The sequence below is a fragment of the Xiphophorus maculatus genome, chromosome 1, assembly GCF_002775205.1.
Source record: "Xiphophorus maculatus strain JP 163 A chromosome 1, X_maculatus-5.0-male, whole genome shotgun sequence".
NCBI classification, from domain to species: Eukaryota; Metazoa; Chordata; class Actinopteri; order Cyprinodontiformes; family Poeciliidae; genus Xiphophorus; species Xiphophorus maculatus.
Genome location: NC_036443.1, coordinates 16,801,872 through 16,825,727, shown reverse-complemented (window position 1 = coordinate 16,825,727; position 23,856 = coordinate 16,801,872). Strand labels below are relative to the sequence as shown.

General features: G+C 37.0%; 1 protein-coding gene across 2 annotated transcripts; it reads left to right on the top strand.

Moving 5' to 3' along the window:
• The first annotated feature begins 658 nt into the window (after nucleotides 1-658).
• On the top strand, nucleotides 659-21,877 carry LOC102238150 (potassium voltage-gated channel subfamily A member 10-like). 2 transcript variants are annotated; one of them, XR_002752666.1, is made up of 2 exons: nucleotides 659-925; nucleotides 17,471-17,552. XR_002752666.1 is itself a non-coding variant. In XM_005808670.2 (2 exons), exon 2 carries the CDS (start codon nucleotides 18,185-18,187, stop codon nucleotides 19,907-19,909), a length of 1,725 nt encoding a protein of 574 aa, XP_005808727.1. In that variant the 5' UTR covers nucleotides 659-925; nucleotides 18,001-18,184; the 3' UTR covers nucleotides 19,910-21,877. The 2 variants fall into 2 exon arrangements, 1 of the variants encoding a protein (XP_005808727.1); XM_005808670.2 differs by lacking the exon at nucleotides 17,471-17,552 and adding an exon at nucleotides 18,001-21,877.
• Nucleotides 21,878-23,856: the final 1,979 nt, after the last annotated feature.

Sequence of the window (23,856 nt, the reverse complement as noted above, 5' to 3'; positions counted from 1 at the left end):
TGGTTAAGTCATTACAGTTGGTTCTGTAACTAATAGTTTCTTTTTAACCATCTTTATATATATATTTAAAAAAGGCCAGCAGAGCAGAATCTGAGATGATGTGCTAGTGGAACAGCAAGGAACAGGAAAACGAACAGAAAAGTCTGCGTTGTTTTAAATCTAGCCTACATGAACACAAGGCCACACGGGTGCCCTCTTCTGGTGCTGCTACATATAAGCAGACTCACATTGCAGGGACAGTATGGTCTGCTGGTCAGCTGTTTAACAGACAAATATAATGAATTATAGTTCCACTCTCCTTGGAAATTTTATGTTTGATCTATAGCTTTCTAAGTACTTTGCATTTCATAGAGTTTAGAAAGCTGTGCATTACATTTACGATAACTATTAAGTCGATAAAAAGTTGTCTACAGAAACAGAGCTGCGCAAAGGACTGTTATTTGAGAAACTGTCCAGGATACATGCTTGCATTTCTTCAAATCAAATACAATAGTCTTCAAAAGATTGCAGAAAACAAACCCATATTGAGCCGTTCAAGTGTGGTGTTGTGAGCAGACTGACAGATGTTCGGACACAACTCTCTCTTTTCTCTCTCTCTCGCGCTCTCTCTCTCTCTCGCTGTCTCTCTCGCGCTCTCTCCCTGATGAAATCCGCGCAGCCTTATTTGGTGGACGAATAAAAACAAGGACTTTACAAAGTAAGGGAATTGGCCAAATTAAACACCGGGTAATTATGACGCGGTTATATCACTCACATCTGCTCCCAGTGAGTGATTGGCCGGTGACCCCGCCAGCTCAAGCTGTCGTAGCGGGGAGGGCTGGAAGCGCCGTTTGGTCTGGCGATCCGGTGCGCATAGACTAACAATGCCTTCGGGCAAACTTTCCCAACGATACCTGAAGTCCACAGGACCGCCTCTCTTTTAAAGGTAGGCAGTTATGTTTATTTTATGTGCCAACTATGTTCTACAGGTTTGTTATATTGGGAATATTAGTTCCGATAAGCAAAAATAAACAAGTAAACATAAAAAAAAACATCCAATCAGAACCACAGAACAGATATCACTTACGTTTGCCCACGTTTTTGTTAGCAGGGAGTGTCGTTTGCCAGTGCTGCAGGTGCCTTTGCATTTGCGTCCTTTCTTAATTTGTGATTTTTTTTTTAAAGACTGTTGATTAGCTCTATAGTCTATGTAGAAGCTGTATGTAGAAACACTTTACATCTGAAGTTATTTGTGATATTTAAAAATGACAGCAGTTGCTTGCATTTTTGGATAGAGAATTGTGATATATTGCTCAAAACTTTATAGGAACCAGTTCAGATGTTTATATACTGTATACTCAACTGCAACAATATGAAGTAGCCCTTTAAGTACAGCTTTAAGTCCTCAATTCAGCTTCCTCAATTCTTGTAGCTTGTGAATTTTAACAAGTTGTCATCAACATTCCCCAGAGATTTTGATCTATATTGATGTGATAGCATCACACGGTCGCAGTAGATTTTTCAGCTGCTCATCTCTGATGAGAGTCTGTGATGATAAAGGCCTTGTGTAGCAAAGTAAGCTCAGATTATATCACGTTCACCAAACTAATTAGACAATTTGAGTTGTCCGGAAATGGACAGAGTAGTTGTTTTGCATTCTGTAATTTCTGGATTTGATTCCAGCTTCCTTCAGCTACATATCAACGCCCCCCTGGGTAGAGACACTTTAGCCCAACTTGCCTATGATCTCCACATCAGTGTATGAGTGAGTTCACATATTTTGTGAAAGGCTGTGTCAAAATTCAGTCAATTTCCCATTTATTGAAATTATACCCAGCTATTATTAGGGAGATTAAAGTTGACCGAGAAAAGTTCCTCACATCATTAAACCCACATCACAATATTCAATAAATGTGTAGCCCTAGTTTGTTGATGGTTTTGTGTGAGCGTAGCAGTACATCTGCAGTTCTGAAAAAGGTCTGTTACTAACAACTCTGACCCATTCTGATGCTTGGTTTGCAGTGCACCATATCCAGATGCATAGACAGATTGAGTTGCCACCATGTAATTGACTGATTTGCAGTTTGTATTTACAGTCAGTGGGGCATAATAAAATTGCTTGGGAGTGAGTATTTGGCCTTCAAAAAGAATAGAAGACCCCAATCTCTATTTGAAACTCTATGAATCATAAATGTATTTTCTGAAAATGACGTGCTTTGTTGAGGAAGTACTTAACTACTAGAGCTTCCTAGATAAAATCAAGCTTTTTCATTTGGAGCTTTATATATATATATATATATCCCTATATATATTCCTTTATTTAACCAGGTAAACCCCGTTGAGATCTAGATCTCATTTTCAAGAGAGACCTGGGCAAAAAAAATTTGCTTTGTCAAGAAGGCTCTTAAGATAGTCTTATGCAGTTTTAGCAAAATAAAATACTTTTTTATGCATGTGTTGTTGCTAATCTTTCCTTACCAGTCTTGAAAGACTGTAACTGAGGTTATCCTTACTAATATTACTGAACAATAAAAATAAAAAATGAAAAGGAAAAAGAAACAGTCTATTAATAACTACTGTCTTCTCCATTTAACAGTGATTTCTAAGTTTGATTGCTGGATTGTAACATTGTATTGATGCTCTAAGAATTATAAATTGACATATCAGAAACTATAATATTTCCATCTTTAGATTTCAAGAAATATGAAATTACTTTCATGCCACAGACAGGACTGCATTTAACCTACACGTTTTATTAATTTAAATTGTCATATGACCGTTTTCAAGTAAAATCCCTGACTGGAAACTGCAAGGATTAGATTACTTGACATGCACTGATTTACTCAATAAGAGAAATGCTGCTTAATCCCTTAATCTACAAAGAGAGCATTTAGCTGTCTCTAGTAAGATCTGTATATTCTGACTTGGTTCTAAAGGTCTGGAATGTAAAGTGTCAAGCTCCTCTGAGTTCTAGGTCTGTCTCAATTATATTTTTTATGAGTAGATATTGTGAGATTTTTCGTTTGAAACACTTGGGGTGAAATTTAAAAACAATTTAATTGCTGTTATTTTGCTGTTATTGCAAAATTGCTGTTATTTTTTGGGTGCAAGGTTTATTTGACTATTTTAATATCCTAAGTGTTTTAATTACAGTACAGTGAATCCCTGCTATTCACTGGGTTTAAGAATCACATCTACCCACAAATAGCCAAAATCCACAAATACTTGAGACCCTCTCTAAGAATGCATTTATTAATAATCCAAAGACTGAATATACCTTAATATTTATACATATTCACAGTGGAAACCAACTTAACACTAATAGAGAAGCTAATTATTACAGTTTTCCTTATTTCTGGTCCTGAGGATCAAACAGATCAAAATGCAAGATGCTAAAAGAAGTCTCCAAAACCCTGAGAATGTCATTGGATGACCTACGTCAGGTTCTTACTGCTGTTGATATGAAAGTGCAGGACTGCACAACATAAAGAGACTGCACAATTTTAATGGGAAATGTTAAGGACAAAATCTTGGTTTTCTTAAAAAAACAAAAAAGGCCAGATACAGTTTGCCAGATATAATATAGATACCAATCAAGATTTGTGGGTTAAGGATCTTTGAATACAAATAAAATGTGTCTATTTGGCATAAAGCAATTATAGCCTTAAAGAAAAAGCAACACCTAAAGTAGGAAGTGTAGTTTGGGAAGGCTTTGCTACAGCAGGACCTGACTAACTCAACATTATAAAATGCACAAACAGAGGGTAGCTATTCTAAAACATTATTGCATTAATATATTTCTGATAAACAAATCTGAAGTTGATTTGAACTTTAACTTTTGTGATGTTGCATAGTGATATTTGATAATGTAAGGAAGGCTGAGGGAAGCTTTCCTCAGACTTTTTTTCTGAGACTGCTAGATGGCTTCAACAAATATTTCACTAGCTAACACTAGATATTTTAGGGAGGATGTCCTACTTGTTTCCTCTACTAAAGACTTAATTTGTGTTCATTGTTTTGTTTAATATGTGAAATAGGCTTAATGGTTAAGTTCATCTTTTCAGAACATAGATTTTCAATTAACCCCCATCATGGATGATTTTGTCTTTGCACACCATACAAGACCCTCTATCAAGATCACAGTCCATGTGTGCCTACACAGGATGCTCTGAGATTGTGGATTAAAATTTGCGCCATTCACCTGATTAACGTGTCTGGGGCTAAAGGGGTTGAGTTAAGGCCATGATCCTCATGCTGACTTTTGAACTTTAAGATGTGTTTGTTTCAAATGAGGTCTAAGGATGAAATGTAAGGATGAAACTGAATTCACAGCCTACTGTAATACATTGTTATAGACTGAGTAGATGCATCCATTTGATGAGAAAATGTTTGTTTCTGTCATTTGAGACTGTAGATTCGACTTGCGGGGCGGGAGCAAACTTGTGAACATGTCTGCTCCACTGTCTCTGTGGTTATTATGTATGTTCCAGGAACTGAGTTTTCAGTATATCCTCACCACTTATTTCACCATTTTGTTATTCTGCTCAGAAAGGAGTTTCCGAGCCAAGATGCTCAGGTTATGTAATGGAGCTATCTAATTGCTGTCTGTTCGCACATCCAGCTGGATTATCAAGTCAGGGATATTGGCCAAGTTTCAGACAAAACATAAACAAACTGCCTCTTGGTGCATGTGCAATGGAAATGTTAAATAATCAGCCTTGTTTTCCAAGTTACAAACATTTTTCTAAAAGATGGACACGTGTAGTTGGTCTTTCCTTGTTTTAATCCCCAGCCAGGTACTGGACCTTTTACCCTGTTACATACTCCCAACAAGCCATTTTCTGTAAGCTGGCATTAGTTCCCTGTGTAGCTCTATAAGAGAGAGAATTTCCCCAGGTTTCTCAGTTCAACATCTCTTGGTTGTATTTGACTGTGTGGAAAAACAAACAAAAAGAAAACCTTTTCTTAAAAAAAATGTGGCACCTACTGCATTTCGGATTACACTGCAGGTAATCCTAGTGTTGACAAGTGGATTATTATGGAGACAGCAAAATTCTAAAATGACCTATAGTAAACAGATGAACCTGTGATGTTGTGATGACCACCTGCTAAAAGATATATTCAGCTGCTGCCTAATTAACTACATACTTATTAAAGATCTTGCTCAGACTGTGTTTCCATGCATTTAAGTCTTTAGGGGTCAAATAAAGTAGTACAGTATGTGTCATGTGGTAATTTTAGGAGCAGATGTGGCTTCACCCTGTGTACATGTGCAGTTTTGTATCAGTTTATGCGCATATATGTGAGCATGCCTGTTGCTAGCTTGTGCACCACCTGAGATTAGTGATATGTCATAGAGTCAGACCAGATGTCCATATTTTCCCCGTCTGGTTCTAGCACTAAAAAGGCTTCTGAAAAATAATTTAATATTTGTGGAAATGAGAGACCCTTAATCCCATCTGTGCCAGACTGATGCCAGAGGGTGAGGATGAGGTGACCTGGGTGCATGATAGAACAGATGAGAGCATACACTTCATTGCTTCTAAGTAACATTAAATGCTGCGGTGTAATCCTGTGGTTGTGCTTATTAACAAATAGGAGTAAATGAGCATTGTTAGAGCACAGCAAATTCAAAGGTATATTGGTAAATACATCATACGAGGAAAAAAAAACATGTTTGAAATTATACAAGAGGCATAAAAGATCATAGAGGGTCACAAATGTGTGTGTGAATAATATCACCATGCTCATTTTGAGTTTTGTTTTTTGCATTAAATAAGAGAATAAGATACATTTCATTCTAAGAGTACAAAAGTGCTTTTTAGTACTCTTGTCTGTCATAGATACAGAGTTGCAGCTGGAGGAATGGTTTTATAATGGCTGGCCTGCGGTTAGGTGGATATGTGGGCATGTTCTGTTGGCTGTGTTAGCAGATAGAAACAGCCTGGTGCATCAGTCAGTGCCCGCAGTGGAAAATGCCTTGTCAAAACAGTTAGAGATGTTATTGCTGATTTGTGTTTTTACCCAAATAGGAAACAGCATTTTCTCTCTATGCAAACAACCTGAGAAACATATTATTGGTGCAGTTGTTAAATTATTATTCCTCAATAATAACTATTTGACATTGAAGGAGTAAAAACATTTGTAGGCCTATCTTCGTAAAACGTAATTTTGCTAGTAGATTATTCTTTAAAGAGAAAATCTCAAGACTTGCCTTCAGATTTTTTTGAACACATGTTCCTCCTTGCACATTTCCAATGAAAGATAAACATTTGTTGTCTCTTTCTGAATATGCAGGCAAGCACTTATACCAGTAGTTACAAGTACTTGCTATAGCTGCCCTGCGATAACATTTTATGGTTTTGAAAACTAATTTTAGCATCTTGTTGTCAGATATCAGTGTAAACTAGCCTGCTAGGCAGTTGCTTAGCAGTTAGCAGTTGCTTTGCATGGTCTCCACTGTAACCTATAGTATTTTCCATACAGTGGAATGATTTATTTCAAATTCTTTAGACATCTATTTAAACCTTTTATTCCAGTGTCATAAAGTGTCACAGCTTTCTTTCTGAATATCTCAGACATCTTTTTGACCTCACCATGATGTTTATTTTATTCACATATCAACAGTCAAGGGAACACTATGCTAAATATATGAGGCTTAAACCGGGGAAGCATCCTTCAATTTGCTTGGTAAGAATGTTTTAAGCATGCATACCTAATATGCTATGTATCTGGGAAAAGTATGAATAAAAGTACGAGTCGTAATTTAGTGTTCAAATAAATAGCGTTTTTTTTTTTTTGTACTACATTTCATGTAAAGATATTAAAGGTTTTTTTCATCAGTTTTTATTGTGTCTTTGTGTTACAGTATTGTTTAAAATTATGTTACATATGCATTCATCCAAATCTTAAACAAAAAGACTTTCATGCGACTTAATTTAATTTTGCATCAGATTATTTGTACCTCAATTAAACAGTAACAAACAGTAATATGCTTTTAATTTTTGGAGATGTTTGACTGCACCCATCCCGTTGCTAATAATTTATAATTTTCTCCAGTGATACATTAGTTCATCTACTAGTTTCCTATTTTAACTGTCCACAGGAAGCTTTTAATTTATCAAGAAGAGATTTACTTTTGTGATGTTTTGTTCCAATGCGTGTGTGTGTGTCTGTGTGTGTACATGCCTTGTCAGAAAGCCAAGGGAGGATTTTGGTCCCAGCTGCTCTGCACTGAGACTTGGCCTGCGGCCTGTAGACACACCCATGTCAACATCAGCAGCTTAAAGCTTATAAATGCCTTGCAGGGATGACACATCAACTAACCAAGCTGTTCTCGAAAGACATATGGAGTGGAAAGCCACAGTGAGAGAAAAATAATTTTCAGATGTCTTCTAATAGTTACGTTTTCTTCAATTCAGCTTGCATCAGTCATCTAAACTAGTGTGTCGTAAGCTATTGAATTTGCTAAATGGATTCCCAAAGTTTTACTGTCCCTTACAATTATTGTAAATAAGGATCAGAGATCAGTCAAAGTTTGATCATAAAGAGAATTCCCAGACACACAGCTAAGATAAGGGGAATCTGATTGACAGGGGAACCTGCCAAATGCTATCATTTCTGTTTCATAAGTGTCTTCCTGCTCTACCCACAGTGGAAAACACATATGTTTGGATAACTGATCAATCTGAATCTAGTTTAGTTATGTGAATGTACAGGAAGGAGGAAAATTATAACACTTTTGAAGGCAAAGCTGTTAGTACCCCACCTGGGTAGAGTAAGGGAACTACTGTAGTGTCTTATCTAGAGTCACTTGCGAAAGCTGTAGCAACTTTTGGCACTGGTAAAAGTTGCCAACGAAGATTAGGAAATGCTATTTTAAGTTGCTTCAGACTTCCTGCTGTGATTGGTTATTTGTTCATTTATTTATTTATGCCCCAGGCATGCATGTGGAATAGGAGCAGCTTTAAAACAGGATTTTTACTAGTGTTAATATTTTACAATGGAGAAAAAAAAAATCATTGGAGTCTCTGTAAATGAGATTTTGGATCTCAATAAGTTTGAATAAATAAAGGTCATATAAATAAATAGAAAAAACATGTTAAACTGTATTTACTACAGAAAAATATGCTTTCTCTATTTAGTTAAAGGTGTCTAAACCTGTGAGAGTACAAAAGTGTTAAGTTAGAGTGTAATCAGTAATTGAAAAAAGATCAAATTTCTGAATGTTTCTGATCAGAAATTCGCCAATTTCATCAACCAGCTGATTTATTCATACATCTCCAACAACAGATAATTATGCAATGCTTTGTGGTTGGTTAGATCACTTGTTGCTATGTTTTTGCACAAAGTGTTAACACTTTATCCACTACAATTGCAGTGAACGTTGCATTTACATTAATTTGATTTTAATACTTAAGTGCTGTGCTGGATCAGCCAAGTGCTGATCCAGCACTTGGCACTCAATGCCAGGTGATGGGCACCTAGCACTACACAACATGTTTGTTGTGTGGGGTGTTACATTTGACCCCTGATGTCCCATATTCTAATCTAATTTGGTTTGAAAGCATTAGAGGGAAGTCAGATGTCACATCCTCCAATTAAACAGTGTTTAAGGGATCATTTTTTAACATTCTAGCATGACACATCTCAGGACCTAATGCTGTTTGTTCAATTACTAATTATTCTGCTCAGCTTTGGAGAACAATATGGGCCTGGTGCTATTGCTGCAGGTGATCAATGTATAAAATGCCATGTTTTTTTTTTCTCTCACTTGGGAAAAAAAGATGTAGTAGAGCAAAATACAAGTAGAAAATAGGAAGTTTTCCATTTGAAATCATAAAATACAACATGTTATACTATCGGTGCTTATTTACTTTTCATCTCTTTCTTCCCTGAGTACAGAACTGCCTGGCTCACCAGCTCAATGGTATCTGTGATGATCCAGTGGAAGAGATTCCTCGGCTTATAGCACTGAGCTGCCTATCCTGCATTAATCTGCTTAATAGGGCGAAAATTCTGATCCAAAAATACCAGCCCAACCAGCCAAAGCACTCCTACAACTTGGGACTCCCCCTGTCCCACACACACCATTGCATTAGTGTCCCAACAATCGTTGAGTAGGAGACACTGTACACCCAGGGTACCAGTCTATCACAGGACCGGCACAGAGACACATGAAACAGATTTGTGATTATTAGGTGTTTGAAAACCAAATTAAATGTCTGGAGTTTGAGATCACAACACACAGCAAATTTAGGAATTAATACAAATAACTGGATTATAGCTTGCAGAGAGAACAACAAAGACAATTCCAGTGGTTTTTAGAAGGTTTTTGGAAAACTGCAACAATTAATTCAAATGCAGGAGTGGAAAATGCCTTTGCTCTGTCCATAAACAACATAGAGGATCCCCGATTCCTCTGACAGAAAGTTGTAATGACAAATCTTATTGGATTGATATCTAAGCTAGGTTGAAATTGTGCAATTACAACATGAAAAACTGACTCTTTAAAGAAAGGCATTGCAATAGAAGATGTTCAGATGTTGGTATAGTTTTGTAGCAATTGACTGGAATTAGCCATCTCAAAATCATAACATCCACTAAAGCAGTATGTCAAGTTTTTCTTAATGTTTTTACTTTAAATTAAGAACACATTCAGGTTTCTGGAGAGAAATGAGGAAACACCAGAAAAACACTAAACTTGCCCTTTAGTGTGAGTGTGTGCATAAATGATATGCAACATTGCATTTTGCCCTATAATTTTTAAATAGCTTTGGTCAAAGTTGATGTAAATTGTACACATTTGTTTCTGTCTAACCCTTTTTGTAACCTAGAAATCATGCAATGCTATATCAGAAGTGATTCAAATTAATTAAACAGAGCATACCATGTGTATTAGAAAAATAATCAGGATTATTTAAACTCTATTTCCTACTTATTTATTTTTAACTTTATGCACAGAAACTGGGAATATGGCATACAGAGATTTGTTGTGTTCTTTATTTTTCTAAGTTGTTGTCCAGAGGTGAGAGTGAGATTAACACTTTTGTGTGTTAATCTCACAAAAGTGAGATTAACACACACGTATCTTAACAAAGAGGTTAAGATGAACATCAGACCTGTCAGAACCATGAATTTGGTTCTCATTCACCCTTTTAATCTATTCTCAAGATCTTTCCCTGCACATCCCAGACAAAAGACATCTTACCAAAAAGTATTTTGGCAGCTTCTGGTATTGTTTTTTTGAAAGGTGTTTGATGTTAGAAAGAGGTATTAGTAAATTAGCCAAGCAAAGCAGTAAAGTTTATTTTAACTGTATGCAGTCGAGACCAGATATTAGCATGCATTGAATAAAAAGACATGTACACATTTTTTTCTTGCCGTCTCAAGCTAAATCTGACAAATTTTTAATTGGTTTAGGTCAGTTAGAATTAATCATTTGTGTTTGCTAAATGCCAGAAAACGTAGTGAGAACATTTCTTTTTATTATTATTTTTAAAACTTCCTCTGAATTCAGTTATCCAAGTCATACATTTTAAAATGCATGACTTGGGCTAAACGTTTTGGGCTTCCTTCCACAAACGTTTGGTTAACTTGACACATTTGAGTTAATTGTAGTCACACCTGTAGATGTATTTTAAGGCCACACTTTAAATATAATGCTTTCTTTTTTGACACAGTCAAAAGATACCAGCCAAGATATCAGGAACAGAATTGTGCAGCTGCACAATAAATGTGATGAATTTCAGAGATGAATGGATTGTGGTCCAAAATGTGCAGTTTGACCCCAGAACAAAAGCTAAAGAATTTGTGAAGATGCTGGATGAAGCTGGTAAGAGACATTCATTATCCACTGTGAAACAAGTCCTGTGTCTATGTGGGCTGAAAGGCCTTTCAGTGAAGAAGAAGCCACTACTTCCTTCGCAAAGTGAGAAAAAAATGTGTTTGTGACCATTTTTTTTGTGTATGTAAATATCCGGTTTCAACTGTATACCTTTTGACATTGTTAAATACCGAATATATTCATTTTTAAGCAAACCAGCCAGCAAGGGATTGGCTTAAGCTAGATTTGCCAGAACATCTGCTCGTGTTTACCCACATGTGATAAATTCACAGGGAATAGCTTACTGAAGTGCGCAGCTCGGCTCAGCATGCTTCACCATATTTTTTCTTTGTTTTTTAAATCTAAATTACTATATTGTTATCAATGTGGAGTTTTTTTAATCCTTGTCCAGCACTGGGAGGAAAGAAAGGGGTAAAGGGAGTGGGGCTGTTTTAGTGGATCAGATGTCATAAGAGATTTTATAACTCACGAGGTTTTATTTTCTAAACAGCACTGATAAGTTCATTTGGATTTATTAACTTTTGAAGACTATCTTTCTCATTTTCCACACTTCTTGTGTGAATAAAAATGTTTTCAAAGCTACATTTGCCAGAATATGAGTAATTTTATTGAGGGTATAGTATAATTTTGAAGTTATGCTGTTGATGAAATTCTCATAGAGAAACTTTACTGAAATGTTTGAGTTTTTTGAGTGTCTATTATTTGTACTAGGACGTTTATGCGTAATCTGGTAAGGCTTACCGTGCAAATAAATATTAGCACACAACACAATGTTTTCAACAATTATACTGCCTTCGCCATATGAAATGCAACTAGACAGTACAGCTAAACTCTTCCCTGACATAAAGACTCTGAGGAAAGTTGACCTTTGTCCACAGGTTTATTGACTTCAAGGAAGTGTGAAACTGAAACACACAAAAAGGGGATACATGACTTTACATTCTTTTTACAAGCATGTACATACAAATTTAGTATAACCAAATTAAATACTGTTCCTACAATACACATTCAAACATATTTAACATCCACCTCAACAACCAGAAATGATGTAAGAAATAATGATGTATAATAATACATTAAACATAAACTACCCACAATGCTACGTCCGGGCAAAGATGGATACAGATTGAACTGGATTGACTAAACACATGGGTGACATGAAATCTAACTCAGCTTGGCTTCCTGGCCGAAGTCACATGACATGCAGCTGGGCTGCACCTCTTAAAGGGAAAGCCCCTACACATACACACCCACATAAATCCCCAACAACTCTTCAACTTTTTGAGCTTTCAGGATTCAAATTAAATATCTTAATGTAGAATCAATTTAAACATGAGTAATTTAATTGATAATTTAACTGCTTTTGAAAGGTGCAAGGACATTTTGACTATGAGCTTACTTTAAAAGAACTGACATTGATACAAAGTAGCTTGGGATTTTTGACATTCTTTAGAGAAAGATGTTGAAGGTTTTGGAACATTACAATTTTTTTAGAAAAATTATATATATTTTTTAAGTTAAAAAAATATATATATACACTGCTCAAAAAAATAAAGGGAACACTCAAATAACACATCCTAGATCTGAATGAAAGAAATATTCTCATTGAATACTTTGTTCTGTACAAAGTTGAATGTGCTGACAACAAAATCACACAAAAATCATCAATGGAAATCAAATTTATTAACCAATGGAGGCCTGGATTTGGAGCCACACACAAAATTGAAGTGAAATAACACTACACGCTGATCCAACTTTAATGTAATGTCCTTAAAACAAGTCAAAATGAGGCTCAGTATTGTGTGTGGCCTCCACGTGCCTGTATGACCTCCCTACAACGCCTGGGCATTCTCCTGATGAGGTGGCGGATGGTCTCCTGAGGGATCTCCTCCCAGACCTGGACTAAAGCATCCGCCAACTCCTGGACAGTCTGTGGTGCAACGTGACTTTGGTGGATGGAGCGAGACATGATGTCCCAGATGTGCTCAATCGGATTCAGGTCTGGGGAACGGGCTGGCCAGTCCATAGCTTCAATGCCTTCGTCTTGCAGGAACTGCTGACACACTCCAGCCACATGAGGTCTAGCATTGTCCTGCATTAGGAGGAACCCAGGGCCAACCGCACCAGCACATGGTCTCACAAGGGGTCTGAGGATCTCATCTCGGTACCTAATGGCAGTCAGGCTACCTCTGGTGAACACATGGAGGGCTGTGCGGCCCTCCAAAGAAATGCCACCCCACACCATTACTGACCCACTGCCAAACCGGTCATGCTGAAGGATGTTGCAGGCAGCAGACAGCTCTCCACGGCGTCTCCAGACTCTGTCACGTCTGTCACATGTGCTCAGTGTGAACCTGCTTTCATCTGTGAAGAGCACAAGGCACCAGTGGCGAATTTGCCAATCCTGGTGTTCTCTGGCAAATGCCAAGCGTCCTGCACAGTGTTGGGCTGTGAGCACAACCCCCATCTGTGGACGTCGGGCCCTCATACCATCCTCATGGAGGTACCGTTGAGGTAGCACTCAACCGTTTGTGCAGACACATGCACATTTGTGCCCTGCTGGAGGTCATTTTGCAGGGCTCTGGCAGTGCTCCTCCTGTTCCTTCTTGCACAAAGGCAGAGGTAGCGGTCCTGCTGCTGGGTTGTTGCCCTCCTACGGCCTCCTCCACGTCTCCTGGTGTACTGGCCTGTCTCCTGGTAGCGCCTCCAGCCTCTGGACACTACGCTGACAGACAAAGCAAACCTTCTTGCCACAGCTCGCATTGATGTGCCATCCTGGATGAGCTGCACTACCTGAGCCACTTGTGTGGGTTGTGGAGTCCATCTCATGCTACCACGAGTGTGAAAGCACCACCAACATTCAAAACTGACCAAAACATCAGCCAGACAGCATAGGTACTGAGAAGTGGTCTGTGGTCCCAACTGCAGAACCACTCCTTTATTGAGTGTGTTGTAGAGGAAAATGATTATTTTGGTGTTTAATGCAGTTAATCTTCCAACATGTGTTAATCACTCGTATTTGAAAAAACAGGCTTTGTGTGACCCTTCGAAAGAGGCCCGGAGGAGACAAGCAGACGCCTTCCACTGTCTGTTTAAGAGCATACAAAAGCCATAAAATTAGCATCTCCATGGAAACGGCAGCTGGAATGTGGGGAGAAGGAACTCCAGGAGAGTCGGCGAGATTTATAGCAGGACTTCGGTGCGGGGGATATTCGTGCAAGACTGGGGGGTTTCCCTCCGGGTTGCTTGGACAAAAAACAGAGCACCTTCGAAGCTGAGCTCTAAGGGGGGCCGAAACAGGCCTCTGAGTGGTCGAACGACGGACCGCCTTCTTTGCATATATTAAATAGGGAAACACCTTTTTAGTTTATAATTCCAAGTCCGCACCCGAGAGTTTGAGTTTTTTCCATCTTTTCTCCACGTTGGGCGCCCTTTTGTCTGTCTTTGTGTTTCGTGTTGTCTGTTCCCCTTGTCTGTATAAAATGTATATCTCTGTTTCTCTGCAGCTTTGTTGTCGATTGCTTTGTATGAATTAAACTCTGTGATCTGTGATGTCATTGTGCCTCGCCGTCTCCTTGCCAGCCGTGACGACATCCGCTCGGGACCCGGCCAACAGGAGGAAAAGAGAGCCATGCTTTTTTCCAAAATTTAAGCTAACCTAATAACTTTCCTTCTTAATAGTGTCTTGCTAATAGCCAATAATTTCCACCTGTTGTCTATTCCATTTGCACAACAGCCGGTGACATTGATTGTCAATCAGTGCTGCTTCCTAAGTGGACAGTTTGATTTCACAGAAGTTTGATTTACTTGGAGTTATATTGTGTTGTTTAAGTGTTCCCTTTATTTTTTTGAGCAGTGTATATATATATATATATATAATTAGCGCGATAACGTGATGTGTCTTAGTGTACACATCATCCCTTTAATTTTAGACTCAGCTTCCATACACACCATTTTGTGCAAATAATTTCTACAATGAGAGAACAGAGATATGTTCAGAAGATCATAATGGATTGAATTATAATACCAAATCCTTCACATTTAGCTGCCAAAAAATATCCAGAGACCCCTTTAAGAGTTCAGATATCCAGTTTCTCCAATTTAATGTTGGAACATTTTAAACAGTAATTTAAACTCATGGTCATTAAAGATTTATGCTCCGAAGATACACAGCTTAGACACAGTGGGCAGTTAAAAGGCTTAAAGATAGTGGTAATAAAGGACGTGTTGAAAGTGAAAGGCTGTGTAAAGGGAGCTCCATCATTCTGTTTACCCTCCAGTATTGAACAAGTGCATTGTGAAGTAAGATATTAAATATTCATTGTGATACTGTAAATAAGTCAGATATTGATACGACAGGGGCATGTGTGTGTAAGGTAAGTGAGTCAAGCATTGAGAAATCTGAGGCTCGTTCCAGTCTAGAAGGTCTTGAGCACATCACTTAGATCACTGATAGACAGCATATGCCACGCATGAACACCCCCTCTGTCCAAACAAGATACCACTCACACTTCATAAGAAAAATAACACTGCTAGCCATTTAAAATCTAAGAAAGCCGTCCACTGGTATATATCTGTTCCTGTGTGTATGTATGTTGACATGTGTGGACGAACGTCAATATATATAGACAAACGCCACAGAAATAGTGCGGGTTTGTGTGTTTATCAGTGTGTGCATGCATGCGTGCCTGTGTGTAGGTTTGTTTGGCCTTTGCCACAGCTCCAGTTTCTTCTTCAGCATAAGGTTACCCAGTGTAGTCCAAGAAAGATAAAGCATTCTCGCCTAAAGCAGAAGAGCAGCAGGAAGTTGCAGGAGGAGTAGAACTCACAGATAATTTTTGTATCTTCCTTTAGTTGTTGAAATTTTCTACCATATTGCAAAGACCAGATTTGGAGAGCGTCTTTTAAAAGAAGGTAAAATCTGTGTTGTTTATGCACTTCTCTGATTTACAACCTGTTTAAAAGATTTATTATTGGGTTTATTCCGTGAAATGGATGCTCAAAAAAAGGACATTTCACAAAGTCTTGCTGACCTCAGAGAGGTCAGCTTTTACTGGGTTTATATGTGTAAAGTATATTAAGTTTATTCTAGGATAAATTTCAAACATTTTTATGCATTTCCATTTTATAGTGTATGTTATTTTTTAGTAGTTGTCCAAATCTTTTTGAATAGTTTTGTATACTTTGTTTCAGTACAGTGTTTTGAGTCCTGGAGAGCTTGGGGTCAGTATAATATTTAACTATTAATAATAGGACTATATAGTCATTGTGAGCACACTGTTTTATATATAGACAGATGATAAATTCACACCATTTTTGTTTAATTCTAATATTACTTGCTGAATTCATGACATCATTGGAATAGAGTACCAGAATATTATTGGGTTGGATTTGACTGAAATTGGATTTTAAACTAGATCTTATGGCATTGGGATTAGTTTATTTGCATGGTTTTGAAATAAATAGGATTGTATGTAACTGGATCTGAATGTGAGGGTTTGATTATCCTTTTAATCTTTTACAGCAGAATTGAAAAGGCAGGCAATACAAATACATTTTCAAAGATGTTACACTGCAAAAGATGAAATGCTATTTGATTTTCTGAAACTGAGCAAACATGTTTGTTAATCACGAATATACTGAAAAATTAAAACAAAGTATTTGTGTTTACAGCAGACTGGTTGATTTATATCCTGTGATAGTAATCTTTTTTGCTTCCTTCATGCCCTATTCATTATATATTTCCTTCCTTGTGATAAATAATTCCTCTTTCCTTGCCAGAGGTTCTTTCTCATCATCCCGTCTATCCATCCACCCACATCACAGCTCCCATTTTGTCTCATTGTCACTTTCCCTTTTTTGCAGCACAGTTCTCTTCCCACCCAGTTCTTCCACCCACATTAATCTTCCCAACAATTTCCATGTCATTCTCCTCATTCACTTGCTTTTTGCTTATTTCTTGCAGAGCAGGGCTAGAATCAGCATTGCTGGTTTTAGGTGTTGATTCATCTCTGAAGTCTTTAATTAAACATCTGCAGACATTTCAATCACATATTTAGTCACTTAAAGGAGCAGTATTATGTGTTTCCAGGGACATGGTGCCATCTTATTACACAATCAACTATTTCTATTTTATGCCTTTTTTTAGACCAGTTAAATGGTACGCAATCAAGGGTAGTTAAGTGTAATCACAAATGACAAAGGTTTCCAGTATCATGGCCTCTGGAAATTACAAGGCATTGTGCAGTTTAAATGTCTTGTCTGGAAGAAGGGAGACCCATGCTATTACTTTACCCCAATTAATTATGCATTAATTTATGCAAAGCCATGGTTACCTTGCACTACCCTGTCCTTGTGTAGCTTGTAGTGAGGGCACTACAAAGGGTACACTTATGTTTCCTTTCAGGTGCTCAGGTGTACACTACTACAAACTTAGATAAAATGAAAAATAATTAGCAAATATTTGTCTGATTATTTACTGATTTTTACATTACAAGAAATCAAATGTTTGACCTGATAACTTAAAATAAACACTGGTATGGCATGAAAATATGTGTATTTCTTCAGTTCAGAAATTTTAAAACATCTCTTAAAATTGATCAAAATTATTTTCCATCCATTGTCTTTATCTCCTTATTCTTGCAGTATCACAGAGGGACTGGTGCCTATCTACAGTAGTTATTGAATATGATGCAGGGTACGACTTGGACAAATCGCCATTCTTTTTCAGGCCAGTACACACACATAGGAAAAACTATCATTCATACCTTCACACACTCTCTCAAGACAACTTTGAGAGACTGAGTAACATAATGTGCAGGTTTATGAACTTTAGGAGGAAACCAGAGTACTGAAAAAGAGCACATGATAACAGTGCTAATAACGGCAACATCCACTCCTAAGGTCCATAATTGCAACTTCAAAAGGCTGTAGAAACATGTTGAAAAGTATTCGTAATCAAAGTTATGCCTTTGAGATTGACTTCTTCCTTTGCTACTGATTCTTCTATTATGCCATTTCCAAAAAGAAGGCAATCTTCTATGAAACAATCAAAGATAAAATAAGGCATTTTTAGATATGGTAATATTCTTACCTTAAGAAAGGTAATGTATAAAAAGTCTCTAACCACTAATCAAAACTGACAAATTCTCTTTACTCTGTCTTTTCTTTTATAGGTGTTGAAGGAAAGCTAAGAACAGCAATGGCTTCCTGTTTGTCCTATGAGTCTTCCTAAAGACTCAACTCTGGTGGGCTGATGCTGCTACATATTTTGACAACTGAGTTATCCCTCTGTTACTCAAAGTGTGAGATTCTCTTATCCTGGTAGTTTTAAGGCATTGCACTGGCTGAACCCCATCCATGGAGGTGGCCCTGGTTGACTTTGAGAGCCTGGAGGACATTAATGGCACCCTTGAGGATGAGATTGACACCTATGCTGATGAGACAACAGCTCTCACAGTGGATGTTCCTCCAGAGCAAAACAGCTCTGACATCAATAACCGTCAACGACCCCATCAACTCTCCTCCACCCCTTCACATTACAGCCCAATGCCCTCCTACATTTGGGAATCCACCTCCTCTTCACCCATTCCACCAACGCAGAGACTGGAAGTACCTCAGTCACCAGTGATGCCATCACCAAGCAGAAAGGGTCGCAGTAGTTGTGCCAGCATTATCTCCAACTGGAAGCTGCTGTTAAACAGTGAAGGCATGAAGGAAAGTGAAACAATCTTCAGTCGGCTCACGAAGGAGTGCTGTGAGGATCTGTTTGCAGATAAAAGAGGGTTGGATGATGGAGACCAGAAAGTCATCATCAACATAGCTGGTCTTCGCTTTGAGACACAGCTCAAAACACTGGACCAGTTCCCTGAAACACTTCTTGGAGACCCCTTTAAGAGGACAGAGTACTTTGATCCAATGAGGAATGAATACTTCTTCGATCGGAATCGACCAAGTTTTGATGGGATCTTGTATTACTATCAGTCTGGCGGCAAAATTAGAAGACCAGCTAACGTTCCCCTTGATGTGTTTGCTGATGAAATTGTATTCTATGAGCTCGGACATGAAGCTATGGAACAGTTCAGAGAAGATGAAGGATTCATAAAAGATGTTGACATACCTCTCCCTAAAAATGAAATCCATAGGCAATTTTGGCTCCTGTTTGAATACCCAGAGAGCTCCAATGCAGCACGGGGTGTAGCGCTAGTTTCTGTCTTGGTCATTGTCATATCTATCATCATATTCTGCATGGAGACACTGCCAGAGTTCAGAGATGACACTGAACTCTTTTTTCCAAGAGTGGTTCAACATGTCAACCAGTCCAAAGTATCCCACTCTGGCTCTTTAGCTGGTGCAAAGCTCAAAACATTATCCGATCCTTTCTTTTTTGTTGAAACTGTCTGCATAGCTTGGTTTGCCTTTGAGTTGATTGTTCGGTTTGTGGTGTGCCCGAGCAAAAGTGAGTTTTTCCACAACCTCATGAACATGATCGACATTATATCCATTATCCCCTATTTTGTAACTTTGATGACAGAACTGGCCACAACCCCTCAGGAGAGCTCAGGACAGAACATGTCTTTGGCCATTTTGCGTATCATCCGCTTGGTCAGAGTCTTCCGTATTTTCAAGCTGTCACGTCACTCAAAGGGACTGCAGATCTTGGGACAAACTCTAAAAGCAAGCATGCGGGAGCTTGGTTTGCTCATCTTCTTTCTTTTCATTGGAGTTATTCTTTTCTCCAGTGCCATCTACTTTGCTGAAGTAGATGACCCTGACACACAGTTTGTCAGCATTCCTGATGGGTTCTGGTGGGCTGTGGTGACCATGACAACTGTAGGTTATGGAGACATGTGTCCTATCACACTTGGGGGGAAAGTGGTGGGCACACTGTGTGCAATAGCTGGTGTGTTGACAATTGCTTTGCCTGTTCCTGTCATTGTCTCCAACTTCAACTACTTCTACCACAGAGAGACAGAAGCAGAGGACAAGGTTCCCATGACAGAGGCTCTTGAGCAAGCCATAAAGGCAGAAGAAAGTACCAAACAGGGTAGCAATCCTTCAGTTAATAAGGTCAATGGTATCTGACAGGAAAAGGAGAAAAACTGCTGACTAAGAAAGAACTTTTCAATCAAGCAGCAAAAATAGTGGAAACATAAAACGACTTAAATTTTAGTGAGAATGAATCCAAAGAATGAATTTAAGATTGAATAAATACTTATTCTTTTGGTGAAAAAATGTTTTATAGCAACAAACAGGGTGTACCAGACTTACCTCTTGTATTTATTTATTTATTTATTTTTGTATGAAAATGGCACTTTGTGGATTTACCTGAAAATTCACTTATTGTTTAGGAATTTTTGTCATTCTTCACTATTTTAGGTTAACTTCACTGTTTGTTGTCGCTTTAGATATGTAAATCTTTCATTACTATCATTCAAGATGCAAATTAAGTGTTAAACAGTTTCATTTTTAACATTGTTTTTTTCATAAACTTTGCCATTATTTCTCTCAACCTTAGCTTATTTTGGTTAAAAGATATTTATGCACATATCTTTATTTACAACACAATTTTCAGACATTTAATGTCAAATGTAGCTAAAGATGATCATAACGATGACCACTAATTAAATATATATAATGCTTTACAAAAGTAGTCATATTCTTTGAACTTTTACAGATTTGGTCATGTTACAACTACAGGCCTCAGTATATTTTTATTAAAACCCTATATGGTGAACTAAAACAAACTAATGCAGAATTGTGAAGAGGTAGTATGGCAAGACTTTAAACCCACCACTGTCATCCAGATCCAGCAACAGACCATACAAGGAGAGCATTCATTTAAAAAGCAGCCAGAAGCCCATGGTAACACTGTGGAAACCTTAAAAATCCACAGATCAGGTCAGCTGATAGGTTGACTGTTCTATCATCCTCTCTGGAAATCTGATCCTCATGGAAGAGTAGCTGAAAGAAAACCATTATTGACTCCATTAGGAGTCCTGCTTGCAAAATGCCAAAAGCCATATTGGGAACACATCAAACAATACGTTGTTTTGACCAGGTTAGAATGTAACGTTTTGACCTACATGCAAAAAATACACCACTATATTTCAATTGCAGTGTTGGCAGCATTATGCTGTAGACATGCTTTTCTTCACAGTATCGGGAAAGGTGGTAAGAGATTACTGAATAATGGATGGAGCTACGTACAGGCAATTCTTGATAAAAATCTATTATGACAACAGAAGACTTGGAGGTTCATCATCCAGGAGGACAGTGAGCTTAAATACTATGTGATGGAATGGGTTGAATCAAAGCCCAGGTCTATATTTGTTTGTGAATGTGTAGCAAGAGTTGAAGAATTAGTGTTTCCAATCCCACCCAACAAACCCCTTTGAAAAACCACTATGATTGAACAGCCTTTCAAGGCATTATACAATAAAATTTTACTGCAAAACCCACGCTTTTATAAACTGACCAAGATCTTATCAGATATCTGTCCAAATTTTGGTATATTATTTTGGTTTGAAAACATTACTTGTTCAGTCAACCCTAAAATGTTGCTAAGGATAAACTTATTTTGATTGGAAGTATGGCCAGGTCTTACCCAATACAACCAAAGTTCTAAAATAAAACTTAAATAAAAAGCTGACAGAGTTCCTTCAATTCTGCTTGTGAAAAATTTTCTTATGTTTTATATTGTTTTCCTAACAATTTCTCACTTACTTTGAGATTTAAAAAAACTACCCACCTACAATTTAACTTACTCCACATTATGGATTCCAATGGAGTGCCTTAAATTATATAATGTTAGTGTACTGCTGAATTTGCCATACTTAACAATGATATTTAAAAAGCATTCATCTTCATTGTTTTCCATTTCAGGTTGGTTGCTAAAAAGAAACCTTTTTTTTTCATTTTTCGTTTATAAATTCTAAAAAAAAAAAGTCATAACTAAGCTATTCCTTGTTTCCTTTAAGATATTTGAATACATTTCAAGTATAGCTAACTAATGAGAAAATAGCATTTATTTGTTAATATAAATATTAGCTTATTGAATAAATTTTGCATAAGAAATGTATCTTTTTTCATAGATGAAACAATAAAAAACACAACGATCTATTACAATGACCATTATATATATATATATATATATATATATATATATATATATATATATATATATATATATATATATATATTGCTTCCCATCCTGTATGCTGCAATGGACAGGTCATTGTTACTGACTTAAACTTAGCAGAGCCTAATTTGTAAATAACTAATTTACCAACTATGTTTTGAATAAAATGATAGAAGGGTTTATAAATTAGTCAATAGTAATATTAAATATTTTAGTTTTAAAATAGTCTTTGCATAATATGCAAAGATATAGCCGACAGCTATTCCAAACACAGCCGCTGTCCATCACATATGGGCCACAGTGGGCCTAACTGTGTATTTACAGAATGTTTGTAAACCAAACATAAGTTGCATTTTCTCTTTCATAATCATATACTGATTTTGTTTATTCACAGTAGCGAAGACATTATGTATTAATAAAGCAATAAACCACAGCTTTAATTCTTTTGTCTCGTCTCTGCTTCTATGTTAATGTTGCTCTTTAGAGCACAATGTTTTTATTTTATGCTAAGCTTAACCTAAATATGCCATCAGATGAATATTTAATGAACAATTATTCATATGTGGTATTCAGTTAGTTCAGAATAACACAAAAGTAAATTGATTATTGACATATTGCAAAGGAAAACAACTCAACAAAACATGATTCACAAAGATTTCTAAATTGCTCATGCAGATGCTTTTGGAAAATGTTAGTCTAGATTCTAGACTAACATTTTCCAAAAGCATCTCTAGAAGGTCATTCCTGTGATTCTTCCTACTTTGATAAGTCAAAGAACCTATTGGGTGATTGAACTGTCTAAAGGAAAATGTGCCAAATAAACATTAAAGTAACAAAATACAGAAATACGATAGACTTATACAGGTCATTAACTAAAAGGTCGAGGAATGGCTCTATTTGGCTCTGTGCTGAAAAAACTCAATGTATATTGTAAAATTGTTCTCGGCATAAGTATTTGGTAATCCAAGAAAAAAAACATCTTGCAGAGAAGAATCAAATTCCAAAATGAGATTTCAGACAGATTTCAAAGTCATGTATTCCAATTTTTTTATACAGCCAATTAAATCATGTTTACTAGAAAAATAGTTCATATTCATGAATTCCAACTTGTGAGCCCTTTCAGGTAAGAATATGTCTCCACTTTCACTCTATTGTTAGTCCCTCAACACCGATAGAGGTCACCTAGAGATTTAAACTAAATATTTATCTAGAAAGCCATTTAGTTGGAAGCTACAAACAGAATATTTAGCTCTGAACTAAATATGTAGTTGGTAAATGTTTGGCTTTGAACTAAATATTTAACTAAATATTTCTTTTGGAGCAAGATATTTAGTGTGAGGCTAACTAGCTTGCTAACTGAATATTTAGCTTCAAATGAAAAACTGAGCTCATAGCTAAATATTTAGCTTGCTAATTAAATATTTAGTTTGATCAACTTTGTTTGACTCGAATAGTTCTATTGTGGGTTTCAAGCTGCTGACTATTTTTTTCATGACAGCAGTTAAGCACAGTAGTCAAATTTGATAATACATAGAGTTTAATACCGCTATGTGATTTTGATTATTGTATTTATGCAGTTGCTTTCATTCTTTGTGAATTATCTCACAACTGTAATAATTCTTTAGTCATATTTTCAATGCATTTTAACAAAACTTTGCTAATATTGTTAAATGTGATCAAGTTGCTCAAGATAATCATAAAACTACATTTTCATATTGAATAAATAAAAAAGTGATGTTTTTTTGACATCAAGCATGATACTGTCCCTGCCCCAGCAGAAAAAAAAAACTCAGTAAGCAGCAGGGAGCGACACAATGAATAACACAATCTTAACAACTTCTTGAAGAAATTGCTCATTTGAAATGCAGATTAAAACATACTCACATGCAAC